Raw genomic sequence first — 15351 nt, forward strand, 5'->3', positions numbered from 1 at the left:
CAGTTGTTTACTGTACATACATTTACAGTTGAAGTTCTGTATCGAAAAAAAAAAAATCTTAAAATAATTTTGACCTTTAAATGGTTATTAAAAATTAAAAACTGCTTTTAATTTAGCTGAAATAAAAACAAATAAGACTTTCTCTAGAGGAAAAAATATTATCAGACATTGTGAAAATGTCCTTCCTCTGAAAAACATAATTTAGTTTAAATATTTAAAAAAGAAAAAAAATTCAAAGGGGGCTAATAATTCTGACCTCAACTTTATATACAAACCATCAAGTGTTCGTTTACACACTTACTAAGAATTCTGGCTGCTCTGCTTGTATGTTGTACCAAAACATTACCACAGAATTCTTGTTTTATTGGAAATGCATTTCAGCCTGAGATCATGTAAAGGTGGTGAGATTCTCTGAAAGATTATGGAGCAACAAAATGCCATTGAGCTGTGATATAATACAGATCCTTGGGAGAGTATTATAGGGTGACATTCACTCCTACACAACTGAGCACATGCTGTTCCCCGCTAAACACACATATAAACATACACACAAGCGTAAATACACTTGAGAGCTCACAGATGCAAAAAAAAAATGTCTCTGTTTAGTCTAAGAACATTCTGTGCTTTTTGCTTATTTGCTCCAATATGACTATTGTATAGAACATTTAAAAGCTAATGCGTCATTATTAATGGTATGAAACATGTTTGTCAGATTGAGCTGTGTCTTAAAAATTAACTTAATGTGTTGTTTAATAAATATACTGGATATAGACATGAGTCTTCATAGCACATGGCAGCCTTATAGGGTCATTTTAATGCTGCTTAGACAAAATAAAACAGTCTGAAATGAACGAATGCAGTTGACGATGCAAATCAACAGTGTGTTTTACTTTGGGAATATTTAATTTTATTGATTCTCCAGTTACACTTTAAAACTTCATGGTCATTTTCTGGAAATATTTGTTTATGAAAATGATAAATGTATGTTATATATTAGTGGTTATTAATATGTTAATAATCATTAATATATAGGTTATTCATATATAATTGAATATTTTAATCATATTACTATAAATGTTAGTAAGTTATATTATTATTATTATTAATATTAATAATAATAATAATTAAAGCTGCAAGCAGTGATGAAAAAGACCTCGCACCCACGCTCACTACCCCCCGGTGGCTTTAGTATAACAGAAAACAGTAGACAATAAAAATTAAAGCTGGGCTGGGCGATATGACAAAAATTCAATTTCAATTAGTTATTTTTATATTGAACAGTACAATTTATATTTCAATATCAGTTGTTAATGCTTCCATATTTAAAGAGTACCCCAACAACGACTGAAACCACAAAAATAAGAGGGTCCATTACATAGCATAACTTATTTTTGTGGCCGTTAATTTTCGGTGGCTGAATTCAGTGCATCTCTAATAACAGCACACTTTAAAATTCCCATTGGTACACATTTGTGATGTGTGATTGGCTCTTAGATCAATAAACAATAAAAAACTAATGAGCTTATTATTGTTATCGACATAAATTTGGTATCATATCGGTTATCGGCCCAGCACTAAAGCTGATAAATATGCAAAAACCAACACAATCTCATGGCAATTCGTAACTTTTTGATTTAGTGGCTAACTCGCATGAATAAATTCGATCTAATTTGTACAATTTAGTTTGATTTGCTCATCCCCCAATTATGGTTGGGGTTAGGGGTGGGGTTAGGTGCCACACCTTCTTTTTTAAATCTTACATTTTCGTACGACTGAACTCGTACAAATTCGTATGAATTAGCCAATAAACTGTTAAAACGTAAAATACTTACGTCTCCTCATGAGACCAGGCTAAAAAAAAACCTGAGAAAACCACAGCTTTATGCCAAACTTCCTTCTGTAAGCAGGTGGCTGTCTTCAGCAGAGGAATCTCATCAAACCTGTGAATTTTCAGGCAGATGAGACAGTGTGAGACATTGTGTGGCGGACACGCCCTTTGATGAATTTCACATCACAAAGGCTTATAGATTATACTGATTGAATTTGCATTTGATCAGATAAAATTTCTAGGAAGTTTAAGGTAAAATATGTATTTTCCTGTTGCCAGAAGGTGACGCTACAACTGACCCTCAATATTGGCATTTCAACGTGTTCAGGTCAGGACTCTTATCAAAAGTTTGGATTTTGAGGCACATCCGACAATGCATGCCTACGTTTTTAAGGCCCACACAGACATGCCCTTTGACAAAAATTCTAGATCTTCACGATTTAACATCGCCGAGCCATCCGGATGACAATACCCGATTTTGGTGTTGATCTGAAAAAATCACTAGGAAGTGTTTAATAAAGAAGGCCTAGAAATGGCAAATACTTTGTTAATAATATCTGGCTTCCTGTCGAATTTTGGATTTCTCTCCAGGAGACTGTTTTGTAGGTTTTGGCATGTTTGATGTGTGTGGCAATTTTTGCAAGTGTGCGTAAAATGTTTATTGTGGTGAACTTGAACTTGATTGTTTATAGGTGGCGCCGTCGAGCCCTTTAGCCACACTCACTTCTGAAATGCATATCAAGTGTAAATTTTCGTAAATTTTGGGTGTGTGCACAAATTTTGTGAGTGTTTGTGCATGTTTAGACCCTCAAAAATGCGATTCATTCTGGAATGAAATAATAATACGAAAAAACAAAGCAATTTCATTAGGGCCTAAACACCAGTGCTCAGTCCCTAATAATATTGTTATTATCACTGAAACTAAGTGATATGCCTCGGAGAAACTATTAATGTATGTCTTTTTATATAACTACATATTAGGAAATGTGACAGTGTAACAGAACACTCTCGCAAATAAAGATACAAATTCTGTTACTGGGACGGTCCTTTGTCAGTCATTCATTAATTTATTTTCTTTTTGGCTTAGTCCCTTTATTAATCTGGTGAGCGGAATGAACCGCCAACTTATCCAGCATATGTTTTATGCAGCGGATGTCCTTTCAGCAGCAACCCATCTCTGGGACACATCTTTATTCACAACGGACAATTTAGCCTACCCAATTCACCTGTACCGCATGTCTTTAGACTGTGGGGGAAACCGGAGCACCCAGAGTAAACCCACGCAAACGCAGGGAGAACATGCAAACTCCACACAGAAACGCCAACTGACCCAGCCGAGGCTCAAACCAGCGACCTTCTTTTTGTGAGGCGACAGCACTACCTACTGTGCCACTGCATAGCCTGTTCCTTTGTCAAAAAGTACAATTTTGCATTTTAAAGGGTCAATATTGGTACCATATAGGTACATGTTAATACCTAAAAATCTAATAAGGAGCACTGTTTTTTTTACTGTACTAATACGCACTTTAAGTTTTTTTTTTACCTTTTTAGGTACAAAATGTCTCTTGTTTAATTCTAAAAGTATATTGAACAAACATCATTCTGTGAAAGCATGTTATTTTAATTTTAAAAAGGAAAACATAGCAGAAATCATGTTCCTGTTTATAGCACATATGAAAATTAAATCAGTCTCTAAGTATTAAATAGAGCTGTTTAAGCTGTTCCTGATTGAACCTGTAATGGGGTATATGCACACTGACTTTTATTTCAGTCAGCCAGTCTCAGGATTTCTGATGATTTCTGGTCATCCCATTCAAAATCGCCTCATTTAAGATCTGATTTAAAAAAAAAAAAAAAAAAGATCATCACTGCCCGGCTGAGATATGAAATAAAAGGAGTCTCAGACAGAACAAAAAGCGCAGCATTAAATTAATTTTTTCCATGCCATGTCTTTAAAATATGGAAATTAATTATACCCCAGTATTTTCAATGGAGTTTTTGCGCTAGCCTTCTTCTAATGACAGTGCCAGTGTTTAAATGGTCTTTCGTCTCTTTTTATGCTTTAACAACTAAATGGACGCTGAAGTCTATTACCTGGTTGTATTTGAATCACATTTGCTGTAAAAGGAACAGTATGAAATTAAAAATAATCACATTAAGCTTTCACTGGAAGTTCATCTTTGGCTGAAAAACACAGAATAGCCCATTAATACAATAAAAATAAATGTAAAATAAAAGTCAAATGTGTAAAATAATTTTTATTATAATAATAGTATTAATAATAATAATATTATATCCATAACAAATCACATAGGTGAAAGAAGAAAAATGGTTTTCAAGCAGCAAATCAATAAAAGTGTAATACAGTTTCCTACTTTTCTGTAAAAACATGTAATTCATTTAATTTCCCTCCACATTTTAACCATGACTTACAGAAATAAAATGCCATTCGGCATAACAATAACCAAAAAACCAAAAATCTTATCAGACGTACAGTTGAAGTCAGAATTATTAGCCCTCCTGTTTATTTTTACCCCCAATTTCTGTTTAAAGAATAGTTTTCAACACATTTCTGAAAATAATATTTTACTTGATATTTATCAAGACACTTCTACACATCTTACAGTGACATTTAAAGGCTTAACTTGGTTAATTAGGTTAACTTTAGGGTAATTAGGCAAGTCATTGTGTAATAAAGGTTTGTTCTGTAGACTATATAAGATATAGCTTAAAGATGCTAATAATATTGACCTTAAAATGTTTTTTTTAAATATTAAAGCTGCTTTTATTCTAGCCAAACTAAAACATTCTCCAGAAGAAAAAAATTATCAGACATACCGTGAAAATTTCCTTGCTCTATTAAACATAATTTAGGATATTTTTAAAAAGAAAGAAAAATCAAAGGGGTTTAATAATTCTGACTATAACTTTATTTACATTATCTAATCATTTGATTACATTTGAAGACTCTCTGACACAATCTATCAGATGTAATTAATTCTCACACTGTATTAACTGCACATAAGGTTATAACCAGGCTATTACTTGAGCATATTTAAGATGACTGGGCATGTCTGCCACAAGCGCTTGGAAATATGTGACGTCACTCGCAGTAAGGTAATTCCACAACGCTGTGACGCAACTGCCCTTATTAGGACAGATTCGTCATACAACCGATTATAAGCTAATACTAGGCCAGCGAATGCCTGTTGCTCCACTGGCTGAAAAGTGCATGGGCGGAACGGCAATTTCAACACCGAGTAATAAAGCGTAGCCATGATAAATCCCTGCAAGTAGCTTTGGCTTTTCTCTCAAAATATCCGTCAACATATGGAGGAAAATACCGTTTAACGTGGATATACATTTGGTATGGAGATTTCTGAACGAACCTGCTTCTCTGAAGGCGAAATATCCAATTCCATCAGGTGAGCATATTTAGACATAATCAGAAGTACATAATAAATGTGCATTATTTTCATTGTATAACCAACCGTGCAAACGCGATAATTTTCATGACATCTCTTTTGCTTTTGCCTCTGTTTCAGCCAGGTCGAAATGCAGAGATCCAAAAGCCCTTTTATCGCCACGGTCAATGCAGTCGCGTCGCGGCAGGAGCTGCGGTGGATCATCGAGCCGGTGATGCAGAGTGAGAGCCTGGACCACAGCAAAGGAGATGCACAGGTAAAATACGCACAATATAACACAGTATATAGTGGCGTTTTACTATTATTTAGGGTTGATTTTTTTTCGAAGTAATTTATGTAAAGATTGATATTTTTTTTATAAACGACTTCATAAACAATATGCTGTTTTGTCAACAAATATTGCAGTATTACATTGGATAAAATTGTTATAACAATGACATTATTCATTCATTTTCTTTTCGGCTTAGTCCCTTTATTAATCTGGGGTGACCACAGTAGAATGAACCGCCAACATATCCAGCATATGTTTTACACAGCAGATGCCCTTACATCTGCAACCCATCTTTGGAAAACACCCATACACACTCATGCACTACGGACAATTTACCTAATTCACATGTAAAAAAAATGTTGTCTGCAAAACTGTTGCAAACAATCTATTTGTGTTAAATTTAAAGAAATAAATTTAATTAAATAAAATTCTTCTTAATTTGTTTGTTTAAATTCTGTCCAAATAAATTGTTACAGCCACTAAACATAAAAAAATTTAATAAATCCAAGGAATCATTACTGAATAATTTTTTTCAGTGATGCCTTTGGACTGTGGGGGAAACCAGAGCACAAGGAGGAAACCCACTTGAACGCAGAGAGAACATGACAGTGACTTTAAATAAACTCAATTTTCTGAAGATGTAAATAAACTAAAAGATTATTGTAATACATTTTTGCAGGAAAATATTTTTTAGACGTTCCACATTCTTCATTATGGGCAACTGCGCTAGATGGCCACTATATCCCTGCAGAATGGAGCTCTAATTCTAATAAAACACAACTGCCTGTAGCTTTCTAGTGATCTTGAAGACATTGGGTGCATCTCAATCAGCTCCCTAACTCTAGAGTAGGCCCAGACAGAATCTGCAGACATTTTTAGCTATTTCTACGCAGAATTTTGTAAAAAATAAATTAATTAAAAAATTAAAGCAAAGCAAACCCTTTTGGATCCACTTATTTGGCATATATGAAGCAGGTCTCTTACAGGCCCGTAGCCAGGGGAGGGGTATGGTTCGAAAGACTCACCTCTCACTGACAAAGGCCCAGAGTTTGTCGCATACACAAGCTCATTTGTGCTGTTTTGACTGCTATACTATAATAACTTATGAAAATAACTATCGAAGAACATTTTAAGACCAAGCAGAATTCTCTTTTGGCTGTCGCTTCAGTGTGACTGAGGAAAGTTGAATGTGCTGGCCAGTTTGAGTTTGACTAATAATTGACAATAGGCTAGTTTTTAATTTAAAACTTGAACAGCATAATTTTTCCCTATAATGATATAGGTAATACATTTTGTATTTGAAAACTAAGTATTATTTTCTTATTTGTTTATTTCTAAATCTTTAAGAAATGTTATTGGTACATAAAAAAATGTGGTTGATGACCATCTGACAAGCTAATCTGGCAAAGAATAGTGCTTAAAAAGTATTCAAACCTCATATTAGATAGAAAACGAGGCTAATATCTGCAAAAAGGTCCATATTTTATTAAAAAAAAAGAACCACCAAGCTAACTACGGGCCTATACAATCTACCAAAAGACAGAAAATATTGCTTTACAAACTGTATGGTAAATAAATAATATGAACATTTTCATATTTGTTAATAATATTACTGAAATCAATTTAAAAACAAGTTTTTATACATATTTACACAAGTAAATAAACATACTCTGCGAAAATCTGCATATTTCTGCTTGTGCAGATTCCATTTGAGCCTACCCAAGAGATAGTAGATCAATAATAACCACATAATAAATAATAAAAATACATAATACATAATAAACCACATTAGAACTAATATCTTTCATATATTAGTTAGTGGTTGTCAATAATTTAATAACCCTTAATATTTAATAACTATTGTAATAGGTTATTCATATGAATTTTAGTAAGTTTTGATTATTTTTATTAGTAGTAATAATTCATTCATTCATTTTCTTTTCGGCTTAGTCCCTTCATTAATCTGGGGTTGCCACAGCGGAATGAACCGCCAACTAATCCAGCATTTGTTTTACCCAGCCGCAACACGTCACTGGGAAACACAAACACACTCATTCACACAATCACTCATACACTACAGTCAATTTTAGCATACCCATGTCTTTGGACTGTTGGGGAAACCGGAGCAGACACAGGGAGAACACGCAGACTCCACACAGAAATGCCAACTGACCCAGCTGAGGCTAGAACCAGCAACCTTCTTGCTGTGAGCTGAACGGGCTACCCACTGCACCACCGCATCACCCCAGTAATAATCCTCATGAGCTGCCTCAATCCAAGTAATGCGTCCTCATTGTACAACAGCAAAACTGGAGATAATAAACAACATCAGAACTAGAATCTTTCATATAATTTTAAGAATAGGGCACTAAAGCTAAATCATTAGATTGTTATACCAGCTACATTTCAAGCATTGAAATTGACATTTCATTGCATTAAACAATTATAAATGTTTGCTGGATTGTTTTTAACTTGTGCAGCTATTTTCTTCATGTGAAATATATACAAATAAATGTTTCTTTAAAAAAAAAAAATCTCTAGTTTGTCATTATAATTGATGATTGGTTAAAGCGATTCATGTTTCTCACTTCCGAACTTCTGTTTCAGGAATCTCTGATTTTCACAGTGCATTGTGGAACTTTTCAAGAAGCAAACATATCCGTGCACTTAAGAATTTTACGACTGAGACAAATAAATAATAAATAGCATATCAAATGGCTGACTAGCTGATCAGTGCCCTGAGTACTGAACGAGGGAACTGATTGAGACACACCCATTGATTAGCTTGTTCAAGTGTTGTTGCTTACTGTGCGTTCACAACGAAGGCGGGGAGAGTATCAAAGTTCGCACTGGATGCCCTGGCGACAACGTTGTCTGCCTTCACATCTCCAGCGACGAGAGCATCAAAATTAGCTACATTAATCTTGTATTGAGGGGCCATGGCAACATATCAGCAAATCACTTACATTCTCGCATAAAAAAACTTGTGTGTGGTGTGGCATTGCTCCACTTACCCAATATGTTTCCATATGTCTGAAACACTCTAAAGCAGCAATACTGTTTTGTACTGTCATTATAGTTAGCTCAAGCTTCCTGTTATAACAGCTTGCTTTTCCACGGCAAAACACAATGGTTTGTCAGGTTACCACAAACCCGCCTTTCGACAAAAACTACATCCTGATTGTTTGCCGCCGAACCGCATCATAGCTCATTACCATAAAGATGACTTGATTTTAACTCTCCTTGATACCCACACCAGCGTGGAGGTGTCATACCACGTCAACTCTTACTGCCTTCGGTGAAAACGAACAGTTAGGGTCTGGGCAAATCTACACTGAACAATGGCTGAAGTTGTCCGTCTCTGTTCTTCATGGTCAGCAACAAATCTGAGCTACTACAGTATAAGCTATGGCTTTAAAATTACGGGTGTTAAGACACCCAATCCGCTTGTTAAGTGGTGATGTGTTTGTGACGTATGTAATACTGTTTCCGGATCCAAGCCGCCATTCATTTGAGTGGAGAAATCATTCGTTTATGATCGCGTTTTATTCCTATCACACATTAAAGTTAATTTTACATAAAGTCATAGTGTACACAACAATCTCTGGGCTTGCTGCATAACAAATACCAAAATTTTAACAATTTATAAAACAATGAATCACTTTCTGGCCATCAGATATTAGGCATGGACATATATATTTCGATCGTGACTTTCGAAAGTATTAAATCGCTTTGTAAACGTTTATTATTACCATTTCATGAATCTCCCCATTCAGTTGAATAGAGCGCTTGGACCCGGAAGCCACTCCGCGTGACGTCACACTTAACAAGCGGATGTGTGCCAAAAAAGTCTTCATCCCACCATTACACCACCAGCAGCTAGAACTTCTGACAAAGCAGGATGGACTCTATACCATCTAAATATTGCGGCAGAAATCAAGACTTATCAGACTTTTCCCAATCTTCTACTGTCAAATTTTGGCGAGTCTGTGTGAACTGTAGCCTCAGTTTGCAGTTTTTATCTAACAGTCCATAACCCGATGTGCTCTTCAAGGTTACATCTGTTTTGTGTTCAGATATGCTCTATTGCAGACCTTTGTTGTAAGTGGTTAACTGACTAATTGTTGCCTTTGTATCAGCTTAACCAATCTGACCAATCACCTCTAAACTCTGACATCAAAAAAGGCATTTTCGCCCACAAAACTGCTGCTCACTGGATATTATATCTTATATCCAACCATTCTCTGTATCCTAATGATGGTTGCATCAATCCCAGTCTATCAGCATTTTAAAAAAAATATAAAATCAGCATGTTATATGCCAACAACCAAGCCATATTCAGTCACCTTTTTTCCTTGGTTTGACGTTCAGCAGATCTTCTAGACCCCATCTATGTACATGCTTAAATGTATTGAGTTGCTGCCATATCATTAGTTAGAGTGTCTAAAAATATAGTGATGTTGATGTATTGCTTACTGCATTATCAGCTCAGTCTGGATGAAGAGGAAAAGAGGAGACGGAGAAGAGAGCGAAACAAGATGGCTGCTGCCAAATGCCGCAACCGCAGAAAAGAGCTTACTGACCTTCTTCAGGAGGTGCCAGTTTTTCCATTTACTTTGGGTGTTGACTATTTATGACAGCACATCTTGTATGTCCAGTTTTACTCAAGACTTTTTTAAGAATGACATATGATGAATGAATCACTCAGGTAAAATGAATGCTTTCATAGTTTCAAACAAAACAAGAACTCAACTGGATAATCTAGCATTGTGCTCTGTTTCAGGCAATCTGGTAACGTTGCGTAATTAGCAGCAGAACATGCCAATGAGAACCAGATGTGTGTTTGTTTTCAGGAAAGCGAGCGGCTGTACATGGAGCAGGTCGGGCTGCAGAAGCAGGTGAGCAGCCTGCAACAGGAGAAGGAGCAGCTAAAAATGCTGCTAGCATCGCATGCGTCCATCTGCACACTGGACAAATCTATTTCCTTAGACAACTTTCAGTCGAAAGACATCTTACCATCCAGAACTGCAGTCACAATAAAACAGGAGCCTCTGGATGGCATAAGTATGTCAAGACATTTTGGACTCCAGCAAGCAGTGGAACTGACAGAGGAAGGCCCTAATTTACACTAAAGGCTGGTTTAAACTTGAGAGATCACCATGACCCACAGCGCATGACTTGAGCGTAGTCGTGCATTTATACTTCTGCTTTCTTTTTGTGCTGCAATAACACCTCTGAAACACTAGCTGGCTGCAGGTTTTTTATGTTGCTCTGTGTCGAGTTTCTTTACGAGTTTCTTTTACTTTTCTGAACGCTACTTTAATGTACAAGTAGCTAAAACTGACTTATTATGAGGTGGGAACCGGCGGACGTGCAACAACTTTAATAATTAGGTAAACACAAAATAAAAGTTTCCAAATGAAGCTCCTTCTTGGGACTAGACACTAGTAAACACTTGATCCAATGGGTTTGTTGATTGGGTTTGTGAAGCTCTCAGCCCCACCCACACACATCAGTGTAATAAAGCCGAACGATCCCAGAGCTTGCGCTACGGGTCTCACAACTAAAGTTACATTTTATGAGAGATGTGCACCAGCATCGGCGTCAGCCACAATGAGGGGTATGCAAACATGTGAAGCCTGTGACGGACCATACACATGCGCTCAACGCAAAAGTATAAATCAGCTTTGAGGTGCCACTGGTTTACGCTGGTGTGCTTTATTTTGAAATGGTGTTTTAGATTTAAAATGTTTCCCTTCCAGGAAATGAGAACAGAATATTGTGGAAAGTTTTAAAAAGATGTTTTTTCAGCCGGTCTACATTGAAACAGAACACCAGCATTTATAAATAAAAACATTTTTTTTTGGCATTTTTGTAATGCTACATTTTTGTAGCGTTGAAGATGCCTGAGTAGTGTGTATGCAACCCAGGCTCATTCTAGAAACGTAGCCCCGCGGACGTTTCTGGAGACTGTGAAATACGTCCCGGGAGGTACGTATTTGTGCAGTTTTTGTTTTCGCGAATCCGTGAAAGGCCCCTGTGCACGCTTCTTCGCATCTTAAATGCCTCTCGCGAGCGTGCGGCATTCACGCTCGCGCTGTTCTCGTGCAAAGCCACCAGAGGCCGCTGTCGAGCGACTGTCTGTCCGACTGACTGACTGAATGATTGACTGGGCGGCCGGCCAATCGGCCGACCCACCCTCCTCCTCCTTCCCTAAAACCAAGCAACGATTTACAAAATCGTCCAGAAAAAGAAAAGCCCTCGTCTGATTTTTACTGCGTTTTCTGATATCACCACATCCTTGCCATGAACTCGTTTGCTTTATTTTTTGGATTCTATATTTGCCTTACCTGATTTCTGAAACCGCTCTTCCCTGGACTCGAACCTGATCATCGTCGCAGCAGTCAGCTCCCCTCCAGGTCTGCGCTCCACAGACCTGCACGACGAGCTAACCGGACAAACTGGTTGCAACTGGAAAGTGCTCCACACGGAGGTGAGCTGTCAGCCAGTGAGTGCGAAGAGGTGCAGCGTCAAACCATCCTGTAGCGTTCGCTTGAAAAAATTTATTGCAGCCATACGTATCTCCGGTCATGTAAATCGCAGCCTCCAAAAACATCCGCCAGGCTACTTTTTCAGAATGAGTCTGGGTTGTGTGGATGCCACATATAAAAATAACAAAACTTGCACGTTTTAAAATAAATATACATTAGCATAAATGCCATCTGTAAGGAATCACACACTGGACGCTACACAAAGCTTCTTTTAAAATTTTATACAATGTGTTTCTATGAGGTAACACATATGGGAGGCACCATTTTGCATCTGTTTGCATTGCTTACCAGGCAAGGCAAGTTTATTTATATAGCACATTTCATACATAATAATTCAAAGTGCTTTACATAAACAAAAATAAAAGGAACAAGAAAAAAAGATTAAAACAGTTTAAAATGATTAAAAATAGATAAAAATGTTTTAAAGGAATGAAAAAGCAAAGAAACACAATAATACGATTTGTTGGACGTAGCACAGTGCCCATTCAGTAAAGGCACAGCTAAACAGATGTGTTTTCAGTCTGGATTTGAATGTAACTAATATTGGAGCACATCTGATTATTTCTGAAAGCTGATTCCAGCAGCAGGGGGAGCAGTAGCTGAAGGTTGATTTACCCTGTTTTGAATGAGCTCTTGGAATTTCTCATTTATTTGATCCTAATGTTTGGAGGGATCTGTTAGGTTTGTATTGAATTGAATTGTATTGACATATAGAAAACAATGTAAATATGAGCCATAGTGCGGCGCAGCACGGCGTGTCTGGTGTGCGACCCACTTAAGAATGTTTATCTGTAAAAAGAAAACTCTTTTCTGCATTTGAGACATTAGCCCCTTTCACACATACAGACCTTTCCGGAAAATTGCCGGCAATTTTCCGGAAAGGTTGTATGTGTGAACAGGTCCTTTTTGAAAATACCGGTAAATTCGTTCTGGCTATTTTCCGGAAAGAGAAGTTGTAACATTACCGGCAATTTGCCGGAATGCTGCGCTGTGTGAATGCAGAAGGAAGATTCCCGTAATAAGCGCGTGCACGTCTAGAACGTGCTGACGTGAGATGTCTGCTTTAGCCAATCACAACAGTCAGACGCATTTACGTCCGTGCGGTTTGTGAGGATAAAAGCCTTTGAATATTTTTCCAGACACATTTAGCTGCTAGAAGTTAGTCAGATCACGTTTATATGTTCTTCTTAATGCCAACTGTGTAAATAATCATCGATGAGATGCTTATGATAAGCCGTTGTTTGTTTACCTTCAAGCTTTGCGTGCGCCTATGAGCGCCGCACACGCACATATTATGAACATCTTGACATGCGAAAGTGATCCTGCGAAAGTTGTTCACAATATTGATCATCCACAGAGTTTGTAATTTAGTCAAATGTTTACAAATACAAGCGCAGCCGTTTAAAGCTCATTTGTGGTGAATGATGTCAGAATTTACCGGTATTTTGGAATGGATGTGTGAATGCTCTTTTCCGGAAAATTTCCGTAACGTCCTTGCCTGTGTGAACAGCGCTTTTTTCAATATACCGGTAAAGTCGTTCCGGAAATTTTCCAGAAATTTACCGGTATCACTGTGTGAAAGGGGCTATTATCTAAACAACATTTTGGGGATCTGAAGTTTGAAAATGTGTTTCAAAATGCAACTAGCATCATTTACATCTTTCAAGCTACTAAAATTGTGTGAAATCATGTGTATTACATGTGTATTACATACTATATGCAAAATCCTGAAGTTGATAACTATAACAACTACAGAACTGAATGTGCGATGGTGTGTAAGGTTTCTTTACAAAGTGCCATCGCCACCTACTGGCCTGGCATGCATAAAACTTAAATTCAGTCATTTTCACAGATCTGTGTAAATGGGAATCGTCGTCACAAATGTTCCCATTTTAAAAGTACTGTACATTGTTGTCGTGTAAACTTACCCTGAGTGTGGTGAAGAAGATACACTGGTGCTTTCAGTGTCTTATATTTACAGTGTCTCTGTAAATACCTCGTTACTATTACACAAAAGTCACTCTGTGTCAAACTTTTCCAGTGGTAAGCAACTACTTCTGCTGCTTTATGATAATAATATTTCCTTTTTTGTCTTGTGCAATACAATAAAGTTACTATGTCTATATTAAAATGTATTTGTCTTTGAAACAGCGATGATATTTTGTAAAAGTTATTGTTAAATATTTGTATTTTGAACTGTGGCCAGACTCTAAATGTAAAAATACAAAACAAGGGCTTGACAATAAGAACAACCAAATGCTTACTATATTGAACATGAGTTGCCAAGGCTGTGTTATCCATTTGTCTTAAGAGTTAATGATTTGTGATAGTTAAAAATGGTATGAAAATTACGTTCAACGCAATGTCTTGTCATTTTCAAGTCAAGGTGCGTATGTTCTATCTAGATTTTTCATAATAAATAATGTAAAGATCAAGAGAAATGTATATCTGTTTTAACATGTTTGAATTATAAACTGAACTATAATAATTTATTAAATCTATCACAGAAATATAAACTTTGTGTTGAGTAAATTATTGTCTGAGTTGTTCTTTTATGTTTTAGAGTTATGTGTGTCATAGGGTTGTGCCGATAGACGATAGGCAAAGATATCGCCAAGAGCTTAAACCTATGACGATTTTAAAGATGATATTTAGCTCGTTTCGCATTAATGTAGTTCTATTGCATGTTTTAAGTGCATTATTGAATAAAATGAATAGTATTATTTTTAAACATCTTCATTAATAATAAACTAACTACAAAAAACACAACAGCTTCAGCTGTTCACATCAACACCACCTGACCGATAATTTATTATTAAATAAATAATTTTTAAAAATCAACCGAAAGGTTATTAAATATCTTTACATATGGTTAAATATAATAATCAAATATTATATGCATAAACATAACACTGCCACGCCCCGATGCGATAGTATCGTGTATCGGCGATCTCACAGGGGGAAGATATGACTAGTGTGTCAGCAAGTTTTAAACAGAAGCTAAAAAACTTTTAAGGTGCAGCTTAGGTTCTACACTTATATTCAAAACTATTAGCCCCCTTGAAATATTTAGTCTCCGTTTATTTTTTTCTCCGATTTCTGTTTAACGGAGAGAAGATTTTTTTTTCAACACATTTCTAAATTTAATAGTTTTAATAGCTAAAAATAATTTCTAGTAACTGATTTATTTTATCTTTGTCATGATGACAGTAAATAATATTTGACTAGATATTCTTAAGACACTTCTATACAGCTTAAAGTGATGTTTAAGGGTTT

The 15351-nt window shown here is 36.3% G+C and overlaps 1 protein-coding gene across 1 annotated transcript; it reads left to right on the forward strand.

Moving 5' to 3' along the window:
- Positions 1-4439: 4439 nt before the first annotated feature.
- fosl2l (fos-like antigen 2 like) lies at positions 4440-14591 on the forward strand. Its single transcript, XM_684823.9, has 4 exons — positions 4440-5253; positions 5374-5509; positions 10012-10119; positions 10378-14591. The coding sequence occupies exons 1-4, from the start codon at positions 5198-5200 to the stop codon at positions 10654-10656; spliced, it is 579 nt and encodes a 192-aa protein (XP_689915.3). The 5' UTR covers positions 4440-5197; the 3' UTR covers positions 10657-14591.
- The last annotated feature ends 760 nt before the right edge of the window (positions 14592-15351 follow it).

This window comes from Danio rerio, chromosome 20 (assembly GCF_049306965.1).
Source record: "Danio rerio strain Tuebingen ecotype United States chromosome 20, GRCz12tu, whole genome shotgun sequence".
Lineage (NCBI taxonomy): Eukaryota > Metazoa > Chordata > Actinopteri > Cypriniformes > Danionidae > Danio > Danio rerio.